This window comes from Emydura macquarii, unplaced genomic scaffold, assembly GCF_026122565.2.
Source record: "Emydura macquarii macquarii isolate MOO-44397 ecotype Brisbane River unplaced genomic scaffold, CSIRO-AGI_Emac_v2 contig_3249, whole genome shotgun sequence".
NCBI lineage: Eukaryota > Metazoa > Chordata > Testudines > Chelidae > Emydura > Emydura macquarii.
This window is the reverse complement of record NW_027133386.1, coordinates 475,754-496,506: the sequence shown is the minus strand read 5'-3', so window position 1 is coordinate 496,506 and position 20,753 is coordinate 475,754. Positions and strand designations below refer to the sequence as shown.

Here is a 20,753-nt window from a genome sequence, read left to right as displayed (position 1 = left end):
AGTGCGACTGATTTCAGCTCTTTTGTTGTTTAATCACCCAAGTATCATGTCAGCCCTTTTTGCCACAGTATTTCACTGGGAATTCATGTGTAGTTGCTGGTCTATCATGACCTTTTTCAGAGTCCCCCATGTTCTGTATGCATGTCCTCCATTCCTGGTTCCTAAATGTACAACCTCACATCTGTTTATGTTAAAATGCATGTGACCTAACCTCGTCATTATTCCCCATGCACTGAAACCTGCATTGTAACCTAAACATGATTTAGCTGAGGTTAGTCCTGCTTTGAGCAGGGGGTTGAACTAGATGACCTCCTGAGGTCCCTTCCAACTCTAATCTTCTATGATTCTATGATTACTTGCAAACTGTATCAGCAACAATTTTGTATTTTCCTCCCACTCATTGATAAAGATAGTACATCACATTGGGTTGAGAACCAGTCCCTGAAGGAACACACCAAAACACATCCTCTGGTTATTACCTCCCCATTAATAACTACATTTTGAGAGCTATATGGCAGCCATATTTTAGTCCATTTAATATGGGTGCAATTTATTTTCATAGGTCTAATATGTTAATCAGGCTCTGTGGTACTAAGTCAAAAGCCTTGCAGAACTGTAAATATGTCCACCTAGTTACCTTTAGGAACCAGACTTTTCTTTTCGTCAAGGAAGATTGTTTGACAAGACCTATTTGTCATGAAACCATCTTTATTGGCATCAAGTATAGTTCCATTCTATTGAAACTAAGAAGCTTGTATGTCAACAGTTGCATTATTTCCCTGTTCTAATTTATATTATCTATCACACAACCTGTGGCCTACTTAGACTGTAGATTGCATGGGCAGGGCCTCCACCTGGGAGGAGAAAGGGTACACTTTACCAGGGCCTGGAGGCCCGGCCCAGGATGCAACCCACATTACCATGAGGAAAATTTTTGTCATGGCCCCTGAGATTGTATGTCTGGGATGAGGGATTGTGGGACGTGTGTGGGAGGGAGCCCGTGTTACAAGTTTGTACCAGGCCCGAAAAAATTATGCTTGGGCCCTGTGCGTGGGACAAACCCAGAGTCAACAAAGCCAATAGTTCTCTCATTGTCCCTTAGCCACCTGTAGAGGGAAGCTGATCGGGCAATCATCTTGAGCCATCTCCTTCTTCCTGGATGGACCATTGCAGATCACCCCACACTGGGAAAGCACTGAATCAAAAACATTTGCCCGGAAAACACAATTGCAAAACCAGGCCATCATAATTAGTCACATCCAGCCTGCAGTCTCCTAACTCTCAAATCTGTCATTTGTTGAATAGGGCATACTCCTTCCAGGAGGTGGCAGGTTCACAAGGCAAAAACTTGGCCCCATTGAAGCCAAATGGCACTGAATTCAATGGGACCAGGATTTCATTTATTTTAAGGGAAGCAAAGAACAGTATGGCCAACCTCCTGCACAGAACAAGCCAGAGCATTCCACCAAGTGATTCCTGTATAGGGTTTGACATCTGAGCTTGTATTCCATTTACAACCAGGTTGATGCTTCTTGATGTTTAAGCAAAAGCCTTCCATTTGGACCAGTCCACCCTTTTCTAAAAGCTTGTTGAAGTAGACAATGGTTTGGGACAGGTGGATTCTTTGCAGCCGAAGTTGTGAAATCCTACGCGATCTTAAAGTCACGTGTGCAAAAAAAGCCGAAAGTATCTGAGAACTTAAAAATTGGATGCTAGGCTGTGAACACCAGTGATGATTCAACCTGGTGATAGTCTAAACAAAAAAACTCTCTACCAGGATTGTCGTGGTTTCCATCCCTTCACAGCATCTGATTATCTAGATGAGAAGGTAGATACTGTGCTTGTGTTGTGTGTGTTATTTTGTTTTACTCATTGACTTTTTTTCAGTCTTGATTTCTCTTTTGCTACATTTGATATCTGAGACGGATGTGACAGAACAACCTGAAGAAGAGCTCTGTGTTGCTTGCAATCTTGTATCTCCCACCGACATAAGCTGGTCTGGTAAAAGATATTACCTCACCTATCTGATAACGAATACATGTAAGTTTAGAGACTGTGGTGGGTACATTAAAAGAAAGAAAGTCAACAAAACGAGATACTTTTCTTTATTTTCTTTCATTTGTATGGAAGTTTTTGACAAAAATATTAAAATGCTACATAGCCAACCACTATGGACATCAGTCAGCTCAATTGCCTTTACACAGAGTTATATATTTTAGTATCCTCAGCCCTGGCATGGATCTTGTCCCTACCCTTCCCCCTTTCAGATACTCCACTTTGGGGGAGAGGGTGGGACATTAGTTGTATTGCAAAAAGCTGTGCTGCACCCCTGAGAGTCCCATGGCTCTCCCGGATCACACCATGCACCCCAAACATTGTCACAAAAGTAGAAAGAACTCACTACGCGACGGCCTCAGAACTCACTACAGCTTCACAGTCTCCTATGATGTATCACATGGTTTAAGGATGAAGCCATCAACATTGCAGTCCCACCAGAGTTTTTAAAACAGATTGAATCAACCTCGTCTTATTAAACCCTCCTGAAGTCCAGTCATCACCATGGGCCGGATAACCAGCTGAGATAAAGCAGCACAGCTCCATGGACGGCTATGAAGACACAGCCGTTTACACCCATGGAGAATTTTACCCTGTGAATTTACTAAGAGCTTTTCTCAGGGCCTCATTGACATGCTTATTTCTCAGGCTGTAGATGAGGGGATTGAACAGAGGCGTTAGGACGGTGTAGAAGACGGAGAACACTTTATTTAGGTCTCCCATTGTATTGGTTTTCGGCAGCATGTAGACAATGACTAAGGTCCCATAGAAAACGGTCACCACAATGAGGTGCGAGGAGCAGGTGGAAAAGGCCTTTTGTCTCCCGGTGGCAGAAGGGATTCTCAGGATGGTGGTGATGATATAAACGTAGGATGCCACCGTTAATAGAAAAGGGGGAAATGTATCACAGAAGGAAAGGAATAAGCTTACCATTGAAATCAGCTGCGTGTCACTGCAGGACAGTTTCAGCAGCGGAATGAAATCACAAAAGAAATGATCTATTTGATTGGGCCCACAGAACTTTAGCTGCAGCATCAAAATGATTATTATTGTAATAGCCAGAAAGCCACTTAACCAAGACCCAGCTGCTAGCTGGAGGCAGAACCTTCCGTTCATAAGGGCTGCATAATGCAGGGGTTTACATATTGCTAAATACCGGTCGTAAGACATCGCTGCCAGAAGAAAACACTCAGTAACCACTAGGAAACCAAAAGAATAAAGCTGCATGATGCAACCACTAAATGAGATGGTTCTGTCCCCAGTCAGGAGACTGGCCAGCAGCCTGGGCAGGATGGTGGAGGTGTAGCAGGACTCCAGGCAGGACAAGTTCCCCAGGAAGAAGTACATGGGGGTGTGAAGATGCCGATCAGCCACAACTAGCAGAACAATGAGGATGTTCCCGGCCATAGTAACAAGGTAGATCACTAGAATCAGCAGGAAGAGAAGACGCTGCAGTTGAGGGAGATTCCTGAAACCAAGAAGGATGAATTCTGTGACAAACGTTTGATTTCCCCATTTTCTTTTCTCCATGCAACAGAGCCACTTTCAAGAAGAAATTATGAAAACAAAATAAAAGTAAAAAGATTAGAAAACCATCAAGCACAAATAAACCAGAATAAATATTCCACCAGTTAGCTTTAAAAGTCAAAAGAGCAAACTGAGATGAGGATTTATATTTTCTTACAGAGGCAATAATTAATATGTTGCAAACTTTGTAAGGAACAAGAAATATAGTCGTTCCAGAGGGGTAGCCGTGTTAGTCTGTTTTTAGCAAAACAGCAAGAGTCCTGTAGCACCTTAAAAACGAATAAATGCATCCAACAAAGGGGTTTCTGCCCACGAAAGCTTATGCCCAAATAAATTTGTTAGTCTTCAAGGTTCCACAGAACTCTCGCTGTTTTGCTAAGTAATATAATAATTTCTACACCCAATCGGCCCACTCTCCCATCCTGTCTCTGACAGTAGCTATGAGCAGATGCTATCGATCAGTGTGTAAAATCACCGAACGGACAACTGTATAGGAAGATACATCTATGGAAAGCTTATCCCTAACCCTGTTACTTGTTGGCCTGTCTCCTGCAATACGAGAGCTTTGTACATTTTTTAATCTTAGCTAGTGCGGATATCCTTTCTGCCTCTCTTCTGCCCTCCCAGTCTCCTGCAGGGAAGAGAACAGACCCTGCTCTACGCCACTGGGACACCAGCAGTGCCGGAGTGGCTGAGGTCCTGTCCCACTGGTTTGCAGCCTAGCCCCAGGATGATCTGGAAAGGGGGTGGACCTGAGTCTGTCCAGTGCCCTGCCCGGTGCACGAAGGAGACATCCCCGTCAGATACACACATGGCTCGCTCGTAGACTTTACGGTCAGAAGGCACCATCGTGATCATCTCGTCTGACCTCCTGCAGATTGCAGGTCACAGGCCCACTCTCGTAAGAGACCCCCTAACGTCCGGCTCAGTTACAGACGTCCTCACACCAGGGTTTAAAGACGTCCAGCCACAGAGAATGAATCCACCATTTACACCAGTTTAAACTGCGAGTGAACCGCGCCCCAGGCTGCAGGGGAAGGTGAAAATCCTCCAGAGTCTCTGCTGATCTGCCCTGAGAAAAATTCCTTCCCAACCCCAAATACGGTGATCAGTGAAACCCTGAGCATGTGGGCAAGACTCACCAGCCAGGCACCCAAAAAACTGACCCAGGGGGAAATTCCTTCCCTCTCCACTCCCGAGAGACTGACCAGGAAAAGCCGAGAAGCGTTCTGCCCCCAGCTGCACCTTGCAGCCCAGCTGATACGTGCCTGGAACTGCAGCTTGAGTCTCTGCTGCAATAGAGTAGCCATAACTCACTGCTTCCAGCCCCTCGCTGCAGCCTCTCAGAGCAGCAATGTCAGGAGGCAAGGGGGGAATCAGAAGTGAGACAGAGCAGTAAATGCTCTGTTCATGTGTGGGCCTCAGCAATCTGTGTGGATTTTCAATACACCCTGAATGCCTCTTAAAATGCTCCGACATCTCCCACCTCTGGCTGCACCAGACAGATAGATTATAACAACTTCATTTTTGTGAAGCAATATCTATCTCGAGCAGTAAAAGGCACAGATCCTGAGCTCCACACTCAGGCAAAGCTCCCCTTGATTCTGCTCAGTGGGAGTTTTACTGGAGAAAACACTGAGCGAACAAGTCAGGATTTGCAACATTTACCTATAATCCTTGAGAGTGAAGCAGCAACCTCTCCACAGACGCTGACTGGGCTTGGGGATCTGCAGCTGGTTTTCCACCCACCCTCAGCCACACCTGGTTTCTGCTATTCTGTTCGGCGGGGTGCATTGCACCAAAGCTTTATGCTTCTCACGCTGGGTTCTCACAACTAAAGCCGTCTTCCTTCACACAGCTGATTTTCATGGTCACTTTTAAATGATGCTGATTTGGGGAATTAATTATGTGTTGCCTGTTACATCAGTGCAAACATCAAGGCAGATGCAGTCAGCATTCCAATCTCCCTGGGGAATGAGAAGTAAATAGGCATTTAATTCCTATTAATTTTCGTGGGAGTTAAGTGCCTAACCAGCTTTAAAAACATGGCAGAGAATCTGTATATGGAGTTAGGAGGACTAATGGGTGAGCATGTAAGAGAAATCTGTGATTCTCGGGTCATTTCAGAGCTAGATGACAGTAAAATCACTGCAAACAGGCATTGCATTTTAATTAAACACGTAAGAAACCATTTAAACAGTGAAGAGAAGGAAGGCTTAGAATATTCGGGATCAGCTTCTTCAAAACAAAGTGGGATTTACTGAATGCATCATTTCGGAAAATGGGTTAAAACAACAAAGAGTCACATTCTTCCAGATCTCACTTCTGAGTCTGAGGGACAGTTTGCATCCCTGCAGACCCTCTCTCTGTGCATCACGGTGAATCCTTTACTTGCCATTGCCTCTTGATCCCTCTCTTCCCTGACAAAATAAAGCAACCGAACAACTTTGCCGGCAAACGACCTGGTTATTGCATGTGAGAGTTCGCTGCGGTGCTCCTTATCCAGGTCATTGTTTTGCCCTTCTTGTCTGGTTCCCCTAACAACCCTTTTGATCTGAGCCCCATAACAAGAAATCCATTGTAAAATTAACACACACTACTACGCAGAGTATTGGTACAAAATAACGCCAGTATTTCCAAGTTTGCAAAATATGCTTTACATGTGCTTAACTCAGTGCAGGGGCAACTGGAGAAGTACTATGGCTATCAGATATCCAGCAACTTGGCCCAGATGATTACCACTTTCCCTTCTGGCTACATTTCTAAAATATATGCTCTAGTTCAAAGAGGCATGAATTCATGGACATGCTATGGCCTGCCCGGCCTTTACATTTCTGCATCTGTGTAAGAAAGAAGTTAGGGGTAGAATGGTGCTAAAGAAACGGCCTACCTGCCCCTAGAAGCTGTCAAGTGGGCAATCTTGTGAAAACTCTGGGATTAAAGCAATGTCTTGGCCCAGGGAACGTTTACAAATCATGCTCTCCTGATGCACTTTGAACTTTTCTAGAATTAAATGGCTGGAAATTGACCGGGTTTGATTGTACAGTACAGTTTTTCAATGTTCATCGGTTTTTTTTCCTGTCCCTAGATAAATCTAATGGAAAATGAAGGAATAGGCAATCTACACTGAGAAAGGAGAAGGGGGAAATGAAACAGATATCATGGAATTCGTCCTTCTGGGATTTGGGAATCACAAATTATTTTCTTCCTGCTGATTCTAGTGATCTACATTGTCACTGTGGCTGGGAACATCCTCATTGTTGTTCTAGTTGTGGCTGATCAGCATCTTCACACCCTCATGTACTTCTTCCTGGGGAACCTTTCCTGCTTGGAGACCTGCTACTCCTCCACTATCCTGCCCAGGGTGCTGGCCAGTCTCCTGACTGGGGACAGAACCATCTCAGTCAGTGGGTGCATCACTCAATTTTATTTCTTTGGTGTGATTGTGGCAACTGAATGTTATCTCCTATCCATGATGTCCTATGACCGGTATTTAGCAACATATAAACCTCTACACTACACAGCTCTGATGAGTGGCAGAGTCTGCCTCCAGCTAGCAACTCTGTCCTGGACCAGTGGATTTCTGGCAACAACCATAGTAACATGTTTAATGTCCCAGTTACATTTCTGTGGGCCCAGTGAAATTGACCATTTCCTTTGTGATTTCACCCCCCTAATTAAACTCTCCTGCAGTGATACCAGCCTGATCACACTGGTGACCTTTATATTCTGTTCCATTGACACCCTGCCCCCATTTCTATTAACGCTGGCATCCTACGTTTGTATCATCTCCACCATCCTGAGAATCCCTTCCACCAGTGGGAGGAGTAAGGCGTTTTCCACCTGCTCCGCGCACCTCATTGTGGTTACAATCTACTATGGAACCCTTATCATTGTCTATTTGTTACCAGATGCTGAGACACTTAGAGACCTTAACAAAGTGTTCTCTCTCTTTTAAACAGTCCTGACTCCCATGATCAATCCCCTCATCTACAGCCTGGGAAACAAAGAGGTCAAGTGTGCCCTGAGAAAAGTCATCAGTAAATGCATGGTGCTCATAGAAATTGAGAAGAAACGATTGACGTGGGAATGAATTAATCTGGAAAAGATACCAAGGGAGGTAGCATTTGGGCTGTCCCTGGCTCATGCCAACAGGATCCTCTGCGGGGAACATGAGGACACGTTCATTTTTTGGGGTGGCTGCCTTCCTATTTCATTAGAGTTGATGCTTGCTGTTACCCCAACTGGAATCACTTTCCTGTTCTCTGCGTTCGAGTGGAATTCAAGCTTTTTGTTTCGTTTCCTTCTTTGCCCTGATTGAGCTGGGAAAACCTTATCTTTTACATAGCACTGCTCTTGGATCCTTATGGGTGGTTTTGGGTTGTTAAAGTATTTTGTCTCTCACCTTGGTATCAGGGCATCCTATACAGTTTTACACGGGTAGATTGTACTGCTCTTCACAATTTTTGTTTGTTATACGCGTTGTTATGAAATATGTAGTGGTGTGTAAGAGCCTAAATGGATTCCTGAATGTTGAAATAAAACAATTAATTGTCATGGACAATTCCTGGTGAGACACCTTTTTCTCCTAAAGATCATTTCAATGTGAGGCGAAAAAAACAATAAATATTGTGGAGAATCCGCTCTTTAATTCTGCATTTGCAAAGTGCTAGGATCTTTCAAAAGCACCTCAGTGACTTAGGTGCCTACGTCCCAATGACTTCCAAAGTGATTTGGATTCACAAGGGGCAGATTTTGAAAGGTTATAAAGATGCAGATAAATGGCTGGGCGTACATTTAAATGTGCCCAAGCCTTAGACTCCTGACCCCCCCCCCCACCCTCCACACACAGAGGGCACAATGAAAAGGGAGATTCCCTGGAGGTTTGAATAGGGATTGCAATGGCCTTGACATTTATTCTTTTTCAAGAAGCAAAATAGGATTTAATACCCCCATGAGGTTTATTGACTAGTGATCATAGAATCATAGAATCATAGAATATTAGAGTTGGAAGGGACCTCAGGAGGTCATCTAGTCCAACCCCCTGCTCAAAGCAGGACTAACCTCTGCTATATCATCCCAACCAGGGCTTTGTCAAGCCGCAGCTTAAAAACCTCTAAGGATGGAGATTCCACCACCTCCCTAGGTAACCCATTCCAGTGCTTCACCACCCTCCTAGTAAAAAACTTTTTCCTAATGTCCAACCTAGACCTCCCTCCCTGCAACTTGAGACCGTTGCTCCTTGTTCTGTCATCTGCCACCACTGAGAACAGCCTAGCCCCATCCTCCCTAGAACCCCCTTTCAGGTAGTTAAAGGCCACTATCAAATCCCCCCTCACTCTTCTCTTTTGCAGACTAAACAAGCCCAGTTCCCTCAGCCTCTCCTCATAAGTCCTGTGCTCCAGCCCCCTAATCATTTTTGTTGCCCTCCGCTGGACTCTCTCCAACTTGTCCACATCCTTTTTGTATTGGGGGGCCCAAAACTGGACACAATATTCTAAATGCGGCCTCACCAATGCCGAATAGAGGGGAATAATCACTTCCCGTGACCTGCTAGCAATGCCCCTCCTAATGCAGCCCAATATGCCATTGGCCTTCTTGACAACCAGGGCACACTGCTGACTCATATCCAGCTTTTTATCCACTGTTACCCCCAGGTCCTTTTCTGCAGAGCTGCTGCCCAGCTCGTCGGTCCCCAGTCTATAGCTGTGCATGGGATTCTTTCTTCCTAAGTGGAGGACTCTGCACTTTTCTTTGTTGAACCTCATTAGATTTCTTTTGGCCCAATCCTCCAGTTTGTTTAGGTCACTCTGTATCCTATCCCTACCTTGCAGGGTATCTACCACTCCCCCCAGCTTAGTGTCGTCCGCAAACTTGCTGAGGGTGCAATCTACCCCATCCTCCAGATCATTAATAAAGATGTTGAACAAAACCGGCCCCAGGACCAACCCCTGGGGAACTCCGCTTGTGACCGGTTGCCAGCTAGACATGGAGCCATTGATCACTACTCGTTGAGCCCTATGCTCTAGCCAGTTCACTATCCATTTTATAGTCCATTCATCCAACCCATACTTCTTTAACTTGCTGATAAGAATACTGTGAGAAACCGTATCAAAAGCTTTGCTAAAGTCAAGGTATATCACATCCACCGCCTTCCCCACATCCACAGAGCCAGTCACCTCATCATAGAAAGCAATCAGGTTGGTCAGGCATGACTTTCCCTTGGTGAATCCGTGTTGACTGTTCCTGATCACCTTCCTCTCTTCCAAGTGCCTTAAAATGGATTCCTTAAGGACCTGCTCCATGATCTTTCCAGGGATTGAGGTGAGGCTGACCGGTCTGTAGTTCCCCGGATCCTCTTTCCTCCCTTTTTTGAAGATGGGCACTATATTTGCTTTTTCCAGTCCTCAGGGACCTCCCCCTGTTGCCACGAGCTTTCAAAGATAATAGCCAATGGCTCTGAAATCACCTCAGCCAACTCCCTCAGCACCCTCGGGTGCATTGCATCCGGCCCCATGGACTTGTGAATGTCCAATCCTTCTAAATAGTCTTGAACCTGTTCCTTCAGCACTGCGGGATGTTTGCCTCCTTCCCATTCTGTGCCACCCAGTACAGCAGTCTGAGAGCTGATCTTGTCTGTGAAGACAGAGGCAAAAAAGGCATTGAGTACCTCAGCTTTCTCCACATCCTCCGTCACTAGGTCGCCTCCCTCTTTCTTTAAGGGGCCTACACTTTCCCGAATCTTCCTCTTGTTGGCAACATGCCTGTAGAAACCCTTTTTGTTCCCCTTCACGTCCCTTGCTAGCTGCAACTCCAATTGTGCTTTGGCCTTCCTCATTTCATTCCTGCACGTTCGAGCAGTGTTTATATAATCCTCCCTAGTCATCTGACCAAGCTTCCACTTCTTGTAAGCTTCTTTTTTGCGTTTAAGTTCGCCAAAGACTTCTTTGTTAAGCCAAGCTGGACGCCTACCATATTTGCTATTCTTTCTGCACATCGGGATGGTTTGCTCTTGTGCCCTCAATAAGGTCTCCTTAAAATACAGCCAGCTCTCTTGGGTTCCTTTCCCCCTCATATTAGCCTCCCAGGGAATCCTGCCCATCAGTTCCCTGAGGGAATCAAAGTCCGCTTTTCTGAAGTCCATGGTCCGTATCCTGCTGTTCCCCTTTCTTCCTTTCATCAGGATCCTGAACTCGACCATCTCATGGTCACTGCTGCCTAGGTTGCCACCCACTTCTACTTCTCCTACCAAATCTTCCCTGTTTGTGAGCAGCAGGTCAAGAGAAGCATGGCCCCTAGTTGGTTGCTCCAGCACTTGCACCAGGAAATTGTCAGCGACACTCTCCAAAAACTTCCTGGATTGTTTGTGCTCTGCTGTATTGCTCTTCCAGCAGATATCAGGGTGATTGAAGTCTCCCATGAGAATCAGGCCCTGTGAACTGGAAACTTTCCCCAATTGAGTAAAGAAAGCCTCATCTACCTCATCCTCCTCAAGGGAAAGCCCAGCAGCAGTCAGGACCAGGCTACCTACCGGATAAGACCCTGAAGCTGAGATATCTGTCCCTCTGACTGAGGATCAGGCTGGACCTCAAGAAGGAGGTAGGCGAATAGACAACTAAAGACCAGCAGTGCGCCTGCTAAGAGTCTGAAACTCAGGTTCCCAAGAAACTTTTGCAATGGAAATAGAGGCACAGAATGAGGGTCTGCACCTACAGGATTCAGCAGAAGCTAAACAGGAGGTTTCCGGATTACATTGTTGCCTAAATCTGGGGTTTAGGTGCCTAAAACTGGGGGGTTTAGGAACCTAAATCCCTTTGCAGTTCTGGGCTTTAGACTCTTAGAATAAGAGCTGCTTTACTGGGTCAGAGGATGGTGCATTTTGCCCAGAATCCTTTCACTAACAGTGGCCTATATCTGAGCTCCAGAGAGAGTTAAAAAACAGAACAGTGGCAGTGACTTACCCATCTTCCACTACCAGCTTCTGGTAGTCAGAGATCTCTGGTTGCCCCTGCATGAGGTTACATGCCTGACCACCGTGGCCAATCACCATTTATAGACCTATCCTACATTAACTTATCCAGTTCTTTTTTAACCCAGTTACAATTCTGGGCATCACAATACCCCATGGCAATGAGTTCCACAGGTATGTTGTATGGAAAAGTACTTCCTCTTATTTGTATTAAGCCTTTTCATTTCCTCAGGTGACCCCTGGTTTTTGTGTTGTGTGAAAGGGCAAGTAACACTTCATTTTGAAGCATTTGGGGGAGAGGAAGGTGACCAGGAACAGTCAGCATGGATTCATCAAGAGTAAGACATGTTTGACCAACCTGATTGCTTTCTATGATGAGATGACTGAATCTATGGATGTGGGGAAAGCGGTGGACATGGTATACCTTGACTTTAGCAAAGTTTTTGATAAATCTCCCACAGTATTCTTATCAGCAAGTTTAAAAAGTATGGGTTGGACGAGTGGACTATAAAATGGATAGAGAACTGGCTAGATCATTGGGCTCAACGAGAAGTGATCAGGTTCAATGTCTAATTGGCAGCTAGTAACAAGCGGAGTACCCCAGAGGTCAGACCTGGGGCCAGTTTTGTTCAACATCTTTATTAATCAGCTGGAGGATGGGGTGGATTGCACCCTCAGCAAGTTTGCAGATGACACTAAGCCGCAGGGAGTGGTAGATATGCTGGCGGGTAGGGATAGGATACGGAGTGACCTAGACAAATTGGATGATTGGGCCAAAAGAAATCTGATGAGGTTCAACAAGGAGAAGTGCAGAGTCCTGCACTTAGGACGGAAGAATCCCATGCACAACTACAGACTGGGGACCGATGGGCTAGGCAGCAGTTCTGCAGAAAAGGACCTGGGGATTACATATTGGGCTGCATTCGTAGGAGCATTGCCAGCAGATCGTGGGAAGTGATTATTCCCCTCTATTCGGCATTGGTGAGGCCGCATTTGGAGTATTGTGTCCAGTTTTGGGCCCCCCACTACAAAAAGGATGTGGACAAGTTGGGGAGAGTCCAGCGGAGGGCAAAGAAAATGATTAGTGGGCGGGAGCACAAGACTTATGAGGAGAGGCTGAGGGAACTAGGCTTGTTTAGTTTGCAGAAGAGACGAATGAGGGGGGATTTGATAGCAGCCTTTAACTACCTGAAGGGGGTTCCAGGGAGGATGGAGCTAGGCTGTTCTCAGTGGTGGTAGATGACAGAACAAGGAGCAATGGTCTCAAGTTGCAGCGGGGGAGGTCTAGGATGGATATTTAGCTTGAGCAAAGTACTGGGGTAACACATCCCTCAAATCCAGGCCAAGCGTCTCAATGGGGATTGAAGTGGCTGTAACGTTTACTGTGTTTTAACAAGTATGTTTTACTGTGTTTTTTCCCCGGGAGGGCAATTTTAAAATGATTGTTATCAGCAGCCTCATGGGAGATCCCAACAACAGCCAAAACTGGGAGGAGGCTGCTGTTCCATATAACTGCTATGAAAACCCAGAGCAGCTGGCACTGAGGTTCTGTGCATCTGATGTGCAGCAAGTGAGAAAGCAAGGGTGGCTTCAGCAAAGTGTGTTTTTGCAGAGCGAGTGAGCGTGCACGAAACACTGACGCGAGCAGAGCCATCACGGTCCTGATCCCGACACCCAGTCATCATCCAGTGAGAAGTTGTCGTTTGATGCTGAGGATTAAAGGTAAATGTGATCATTCCTGGGTTAAAGCCTGGGGATTTTAGGGAGAAAACCAGTGATATTGGGAAGAAGAGAGGCCTGAAGTGCCGGTAAACAATTTTCTTGTGCATTTACTTCTCTGTATCATTCCCCGTTCTCCTCTGGATATGTCTCATCACTGCTTCTCATATTGCCAGCTGAGACTCTAAGGAGAGTGACTGCGAATATTGCAGCACCGAATCTGTGTGTGAGCAACAAAGATAGTCATAGGGATCTAATGCAATCCATATAAGCAAAGGGACTGGATATGTTTCACTGGGAAAAGAGGAGATTAACGGTGTACATCATAGTGGTTTTCAACTACTTGAAAGGCTGCCATAGAAAATATGGAGAAAAATTGTTCTCTTTCTCACAAAGGGCTGGACAATAGGAAATGGGTTCAAACCACAGCACAGCAAACTTAGATCAGTGGGTTTCAACCTGTCAGTTGTGGACCTCTGGGGGTCCACAGGCTAGGTCTAAAATTTCAATGGGGGTCCACACCTCCATGTGAAATTTTTCAGAGGTTCACAAATGAAAAAAGGTTGAAAAGATTGACTTAGATTACATGTCAGGAAAAAATTCCCAACTGTGTGAACAGTAGAATAATGGAACAAACTGCCCAGGGAGGTCATGGAGTCTCCTTCACTGGAGTATTTAAAAAAAGAGGCTGCATAGCCCCCTGTCTTGGATGGTTTAGACACAACAAATCCGCATCTTGGTAAGAGATTGGGGTAGATGACCCTGGCGGTCCCTTCTAACCCTATAGTTCTATGAATCTAAGATACTCTTCCAAGAGATGCACACGTGAAATGGTTTGTGGGGTGCATCTGGGGGTGGGATGTGCCCCAGAGTTTGTTGGAGAGTCACTGATGGGATAAGAGTGAGAGGGATCTGTGGGTGTCTGCTTGGGGTATTCCCTTTGTGCATGGGCCAAAGGCATCTTCCCGTCTCTGCCAGTGGTCAGCGTCACTGACTAGTCTCAGGCATTAACAGGGTGCAGTCATATTAGTGGCCTTTTCTGGGGAAGCTCATATGTGCGGCCCTCCCCACCATCCCAGCAAGTTTATGGGTCATATCGGACAAGCAAATCAACATGAGCTTCCAATGTGATGCTATGGCACCAGGGGTTAATGTGATCCGATGATGTATAAAAAGGGGAATAATCCAAAGGAGGAGGGAAGAGATTTTTCCTCTCTGTCAGGCACTGGCCAGACTGAACTGCATCTCGTTCTCGTGTTTGTCCACATTTAAAAAAAGGATGTTGAAAAATTTGAAAGGGTGCAGACAAGACACAAAAATGTGTGATGGCTTGAGAAAGTGCCTTACGCTGAGCGTTAAGGGGCTCAAACTGTTTGATTTATTGGCGAGAATATTGAGACGTCACTTGATTACCGTCAGTGAGTACCTTCACAGGAAGTAAATGCAAGGTACTAAAGGGTTCTTTCATTCTGCTGAGAAAGGCAGGACAAGAACCAAGAACTGGAAGCGGAAACCAAACAGAAACCAGGTTAGAAATAAGGAGCACATTATGAAAAGGGAAGGTGACAAACCATTGGAACTAAGTGCCAAGGGAAGTGGTGGATTCTCTCGATGTCTTCAAAATCAAAACCAGCTGCTCTCCTGAGCAGGCTGTCCGTTCCTGAATCCTTCGCCAGCCTCCTGAGCACAGCCCTTTCCAGTGACAAGTCCGTGCTTTCACTTCTCTTGGTTGAGATCCTGAGATCCAACTATTCTCCTAATCCCCAGGTCAGCACCTCTTTGGTGCCAGCTGTGTTACCCCGGCAGGTCTAACTGGAGTTTGGCCCTGCTATAGATTCCCCTCCCTGAGTCTGTGACAAATGAGTTCTTAGTGGCACAGGGTCAGCTTCTTCAAAACAAAGTGGTATTTATTTGCCCAAGGGAACACAGCATTTAGGAAAATGGGTTAAAACAACAGTGTCCGAGACAGTTCTTGTCTTACCTAAACTTAACGCCACACTTCCTAACTCATTTCTTCCAGATCCCACTTCTGAGTCTGGGAGATAGTTTTCATCCCTACAGACCCTCTCTGTGTGCCTCATGGTGAATCTTTCACTTGGCCAATATCTTTTGATCTCTCTCTTCCCAGCCTGAATAAAACTTTGCTGGCTAATGACCTGGTGATTGTGTCTGAGAGTTTGCTGGGATGCTCTTTATCTAGGTCATTGTTTTGTGTTTCCTGTCTGGAAATTAATATAGAGAGCTAACCACAGAATTGATACAAAATAATGCCAGTATTTCCACATTTGTTACATATGCTTAACTCAATGTAGGAGTTACTGGAGACACGCTATGGCTTGTAATACCCAGGAACTCAGCCTAGATTATTAAAGAATTTCCTTCTGGCTGTATTTCAAAAATATATACTCTAGTTCAAAGAGGAATGAATTCAAGGAAATGCTATAGCCTACAATAGTCTGTCCTGTCTGGCCTTTAAATCTATGCATTTATAAAAGAAAGAACTTGGAGGCAGAAGTTTGATAAATTAATAGTGTAGCTTCGCTTCGGATCTGGCAAGTGGGGTATCTCTATTCCAATACTTTGTGTAAAGTCTGGGATTAAAGCAGTGTGTTAGCTTTCTCAAAATTTGTTAATCATGCTCTTGGTATGCAGTTGGAAATTTTCTACACTCAAGTGGATGGAAATCTACTCAGTTCAGTTGTAATGCAATCTCTTTTAACACTCACTTTTTAAATTTATCAATAGATATATTGCATGAAAAATTGGAGAAGAGGCAACCTACATACATTTCATGGAGAAAGGAGAAGACAACAATCGAACATATACCATAGGATTTAAACTCCTGGGATTTGGGAATCTCCCTAAAATGCAAATTCTTCTCTCTCTACTGTTTTTAGTGATCTACATAATCACTATTATTGGGAACATCCTCATCACTGCTCTAGTTGTGGTTGATCAGCACCTTCACACCCCCATGTACTTCTTCCTGGGGAACTTGTCCTGCTTGGAGACCTGCTACGCCTCCACCATCCTGCCCAGGATTCTGGCCAGTCTCCTGACGGGGGACAGAACCATCTCAGTCAGTGGGTGCATTACTCAATTTTATTTCTTTGGTGTGCTTGTGGCAACTGAATGTTATCTCCTATCCATGATGTCCTATGACCGGTATTTAGCGATATGCAAACCTCTACACTACGCAGCTCTGATGAGTGGCAGAGTCTGCCTCCAGCTAGCAGCTCTGTCCTGGACCTGTGGATTTCTGGCAACGACCATTGTAACATGTTTAATGTCCCAGTTACATTTCTGTGGCCCCAATGAAATTGACCATTTCCTTTGTGATTTCACCCCACTGATTAAACTCTCCTGCAGTGACACCAACCTGATCACACTGGTGACCTTTATACTCTCTTCCATTGACACCCTGCCCCCATTTCTATTAACCCTGGCATCCTACATTTGTATCATCTCCACCATCCTGAGAATCCCTTCCACCAGTGGGAGGAGAAAGGCGTTTTCCACCTGCTCCTCGCACCTCATTGTGGTTACAATTTTCTATGGGACTCTGATCATTGTCTATGTGTTACCAGACACTGACACACTGCGAGACCTCAACAAAGTGTTCTCTCTCTTCTACACCGTCCTGACTCCCATGATCAATCCCCTCATCTACAGCCTGAGAAACAAAGAGGTCAAGTTGGCCCTGATAAAAGTCATCAGTAAATGCAGGGTGCTCATAGAAATTGAGAAGAAGTGATTGCTGTGGGAATTACTCCTTTAACTTAAATGTAGAGGTCTGCTCCGAAGTTCTGAAGATCCCACGTTCAAAGCCAGAAGTTGACCTCAGTGGGAAGTGGACACCTACCCTGCTTGGGTCCCAATTGTGCCTATCCTCATCTTTAGGTGTCTAGGCATCTAAATCCCCTTGTGGATCTGGGACATAAAGTCCAAAGAGAGGCACCAAGATCCCAGAGTTAGATGCTGCTGCGTTCCACCAAAGCTCTGCTCAGCTGCTGCCAAAATCTGTAGGTGTAGGTGAGTTTTCACTAGGCACCCAAATTTTTGCTTTACAAGTCCCCTTAGCACCTACCTCTGAATATACTGCTTGCTGGCTTGGGTAGGCTCCTGGGCATCCATCTCATGCCTACCACAACTCTTTAAACCAGACGAGGACAGGTATTTTGCTGCCAGTGACAACTACAGCAATTTCCTGCATTATGATTGACCACCCTTATGAAATTAAGTTCAAATTTATTGAATTCAGATTAAATGTTTTAGGGGCTCATTGTATTAAAAAATGCAACTGTGTTGGAGTTATTATAGGATTGAACGCAACTTGTCTAGGAGACATGACTACTGTAACCTTGGGAAATCTTACGAGCTTCAAAGGACACTGTGAAACAGCGAGCTAAGATGAGACTGAATAATTCTCAGAAGAAATACTTGGGAGGAGGAGAATGTTTATAACCCACCTCTGGGCCTGATCTTTGGAAGCTCTGCTCTGGGGAAGGGAACTTTGAATACAGATGACCTATTCCCAGGATCAAAGGTCCCAAAGAGCACGAAGAAGGAAATCTCAGAGTCGGGGGGTGGGGGGACTTGTTCTGAGTGACAGGGATTAGGTGCTTGTAGCCAGAGGAAATCCCCAGAGTGAGATTTGGAGGTCTGCTGAATGGCCAGAGCCCAAGATCGGAGTCGAGGTTATCTCTGGTCAACATATTGACGTGTGTAGCTTCTTTCATTGTTTTAGTGTTTTCTCTGTGATGCTTTTACCGTACGAATAAACATGCTTGCATCAAAAGGGCTGTGTGGTAACAACAGTAGCAATTACACTGTTTCCCATCGGTGGGGAGAAAGCAAAGCCAGCCTACAAGGGCGACCTGGCTTACTGGGGAACACGTAGTGTGGGCAGGAAGCTATGCAGCCTGCAAAAACCTTGGTGCGGAGGGAAAGAGATACGTGGCTCTGCCCAAGAGACATGATGGCCGGCGTGTGGAAGCCTTTGGTGAACAATAGAGGGAGAATAGGGTGCAGTTCCCCTGAACTGTGACATTGTTTCTATCTAAAACAATTAGCTGTTGCATCTATTCATATCACTTAAAACCAAATCTTAACACATTGCACCAGCTGATGAATATGCCACATCTGCTGAGATCCAGAACCTCGCACTCTAGTCCCAGCTCTGCCACTGATCTGTTGTGTGGTCTAGAACAAATCCCTTCGCCTTCCTGGGCCTCAGTTTCCCTCTCTGTAAAATGGCAAGGTTAGTATTTCTGTGCCTCTGGAATTTAGGTTGAAAATCATGGAATGAAATTGCAGAATAGGCAGTCGGTTCAATTCTCCCCTCTGCAAGGCTAAGAGAAAGGACTGGAACAGGGATCTGCTACTCTCCAGGGGATGCCCCAGTCAGTGAGCTACAGAGTGCTTGTCCACTTTGTTTTCTGGACCATTTAATATGTAATTATTTAACAAAATTAAACGAGAGAGTACAAGTGAGAGAGAGAGAGCCCACTTCAGGATATCCTCTAGTCTAGCGGCTAAGGCACTCAGCTGATAGATGGCGAACCTCTGGTCAGAGACCTTCTCCAAATCAGTCACAGGGCTGAATTGGGATCGCTCATATCCTGGGTAATAACTTTAGCCCAAGGGTGAGGGTAATTAAAAGGGAGGTCAGCTGCTTCCTCCTCCATTATTTGGTGGTAGGTGCGCTGTGAGCTCACGTACCAGATAAGGCCCTGAAGCTGGGACATCTGTCCCCTGATGAGGAGACTGGGGCTTACGAGATAAGTGAACAGACAACCAGAGCCGGTGGTGTGCCTGCCGAGAGTCTGCAACGTAGGCACCTAGGGAACTTTTACAGTGGAAACAGAAGTGTGGAGTGAGGTTCCAAACCTCCTGGGCTCAGCAGAAGACAAAGAGGAGTTTTCTGGATTACAGCGTTGCCTGACACTGGGGTTTAGGTGCCTGACACTGGGGTTTAGGAACCTAAGTCCCTTTGCAGTTCCAGGTTTTAGACTCTTAGGCTTGGTCTACACTGCTGGCGGATATCGGCGGCAGTCGATGGGAGATACACAAGCTGCATCTCTCCCGTTGACTTCCTAACTCCTACTTACCACGGCATCCCCACTGCACTGTGCCGACAGCAAATGCCCTCCGGTCGATGCAGCGTTACTCTTCTTGTGGAGGTGGATTAATGGCGTCCACCTCCGGGTTCGACTGAGTGGGACTCCACCGCCAGTCAGTCGATCCCGCAGAATCAATCCTGCACTGCCGACGATGATGCCAGCAGTGGAGAGATACCCTTCAACTATAAGAGCTGCCTTAGTGGTCAGAGCATGGTCCATCTTGCCCAGTATCCTGTCTCTGACGGTGGCCTGCATCAGAGCTCCATGGGAATGTACAGAACAGGGGAATTACAGCGATCCACCCATTTTCCACTCCTAGCTTCTGGTAGCCAGAGGTTTAGGGTTGCTCCATGCCCTGACCCTTTTGGTGAATAACCATTTATGGAATGATCCTCCATTATCTTATCCAGTTCTTCTTTTAACCCAATTGCACCTTTGACCTTCACAACGTCCCATGACAATGAGTTCCACGGACGTGTGGTGTGAAAAAATAACCCCTCTTATTTGTATTGAGCCACACGACTATTCATTTCGTCTGGCGACCGCTAGTTTTTGTGTTGTGGGAAATGGTAAATAACTCTTCTCCACTTTTTCCACCCCATTCATGACTGTGTAGACCTCTGTCATATCCCCTCGGAATCAGCTCTTTTCTAATCTGAACAGTCCACATTTTAGCCTGCCCTTGGATGCAAGCCAGTCCAGACCCTTCATTGCCTTTGCTGTCCTTCTCTGAACCTTTGCCAGTTTTGCTATATCCCTTCTGAGATGGGCCAGACAGAACTGGACCCAGTAGTCAAGGAGTCTCTTGACACACACACTGCATGCAGGGCATGACATAAAGGGAGATTCTCTGGAGGTTTCTGTCTTGATTGAAGTGCCCTTGACGTTTACTCTGTTTTAACAAGCAACAAAGTGTTTATTTCTCCCATGAGGGCAATTTTAAAACAATTGTTAGCAGCAGCCTTAAGGGAGATCCCAACAACAGCCAACGCCAGTAGGAGGCTGCTGTCCCATGTAAGCTCTGTGAAAACCCAGAGCAGCTGGCACTGAGGTTCTGTGTATCATACACAGCCGAGTGCACCATGCAAGAAAGCCAGAGCGGCTTCAGCAAAATGTAGGTGCCTTTGCAAAGTGCATGAGACAGTGAGGAAAGCAGAGCGACGGGGGAAACCAGATCCTTATCCTAACACCCTGTCATCATCCAGGGAGAGGCTGCCACTTCATGCTGAGGATGAATGGTAAATCTTTCCAGGTTCTTGGGTTAAATCCTGGGGATTTTAGGGAAAAAAAGTGGTGATATTGGGAAGCAAAGCAGCCTGAAGTGTCTTGCCGGTAAACCAATCGCGTGTGCATTTACTGCT

The 20,753-nt window shown here is 45.8% G+C and overlaps 3 protein-coding genes across 3 annotated transcripts; 2 read left to right on the top strand and 1 right to left on the bottom strand.

Annotated features, from left to right (window-relative positions):
- Nucleotides 1-2,516: 2,516 nt before the first annotated feature.
- LOC137142812 (olfactory receptor 6N1-like) lies at nt 2,517-3,588 on the bottom strand. The gene is made up of 2 exons (XM_067532279.1): nt 2,668-3,588; nt 2,517-2,576 (listed from the first exon to the last, which is right to left on the bottom strand). The coding sequence occupies exons 1-2, from the start codon at nt 3,583-3,585 to the stop codon at nt 2,517-2,519; spliced, it is 978 nt and encodes a 325-aa protein (XP_067388380.1). The 5' UTR covers nt 3,586-3,588.
- A 3,292-nt stretch (nt 3,589-6,880) lies between these two features.
- LOC137142811 (olfactory receptor 5AP2-like) lies at nt 6,881-7,540 on the top strand. The gene has a single exon (XM_067532278.1). It carries the CDS (start codon nt 6,881-6,883, stop codon nt 7,538-7,540), a length of 660 nt encoding a protein of 219 aa, XP_067388379.1.
- Nucleotides 7,541-16,058: 8,518 nt separating this feature from the next.
- On the top strand, nt 16,059-17,024 carry LOC137142749 (olfactory receptor 5AP2-like). The gene has a single exon (XM_067532201.1). It carries the CDS (start codon nt 16,062-16,064, stop codon nt 17,022-17,024), a length of 963 nt encoding a protein of 320 aa, XP_067388302.1. The 5' UTR covers nt 16,059-16,061.
- The last annotated feature ends 3,729 nt before the right edge of the window (nt 17,025-20,753 follow it).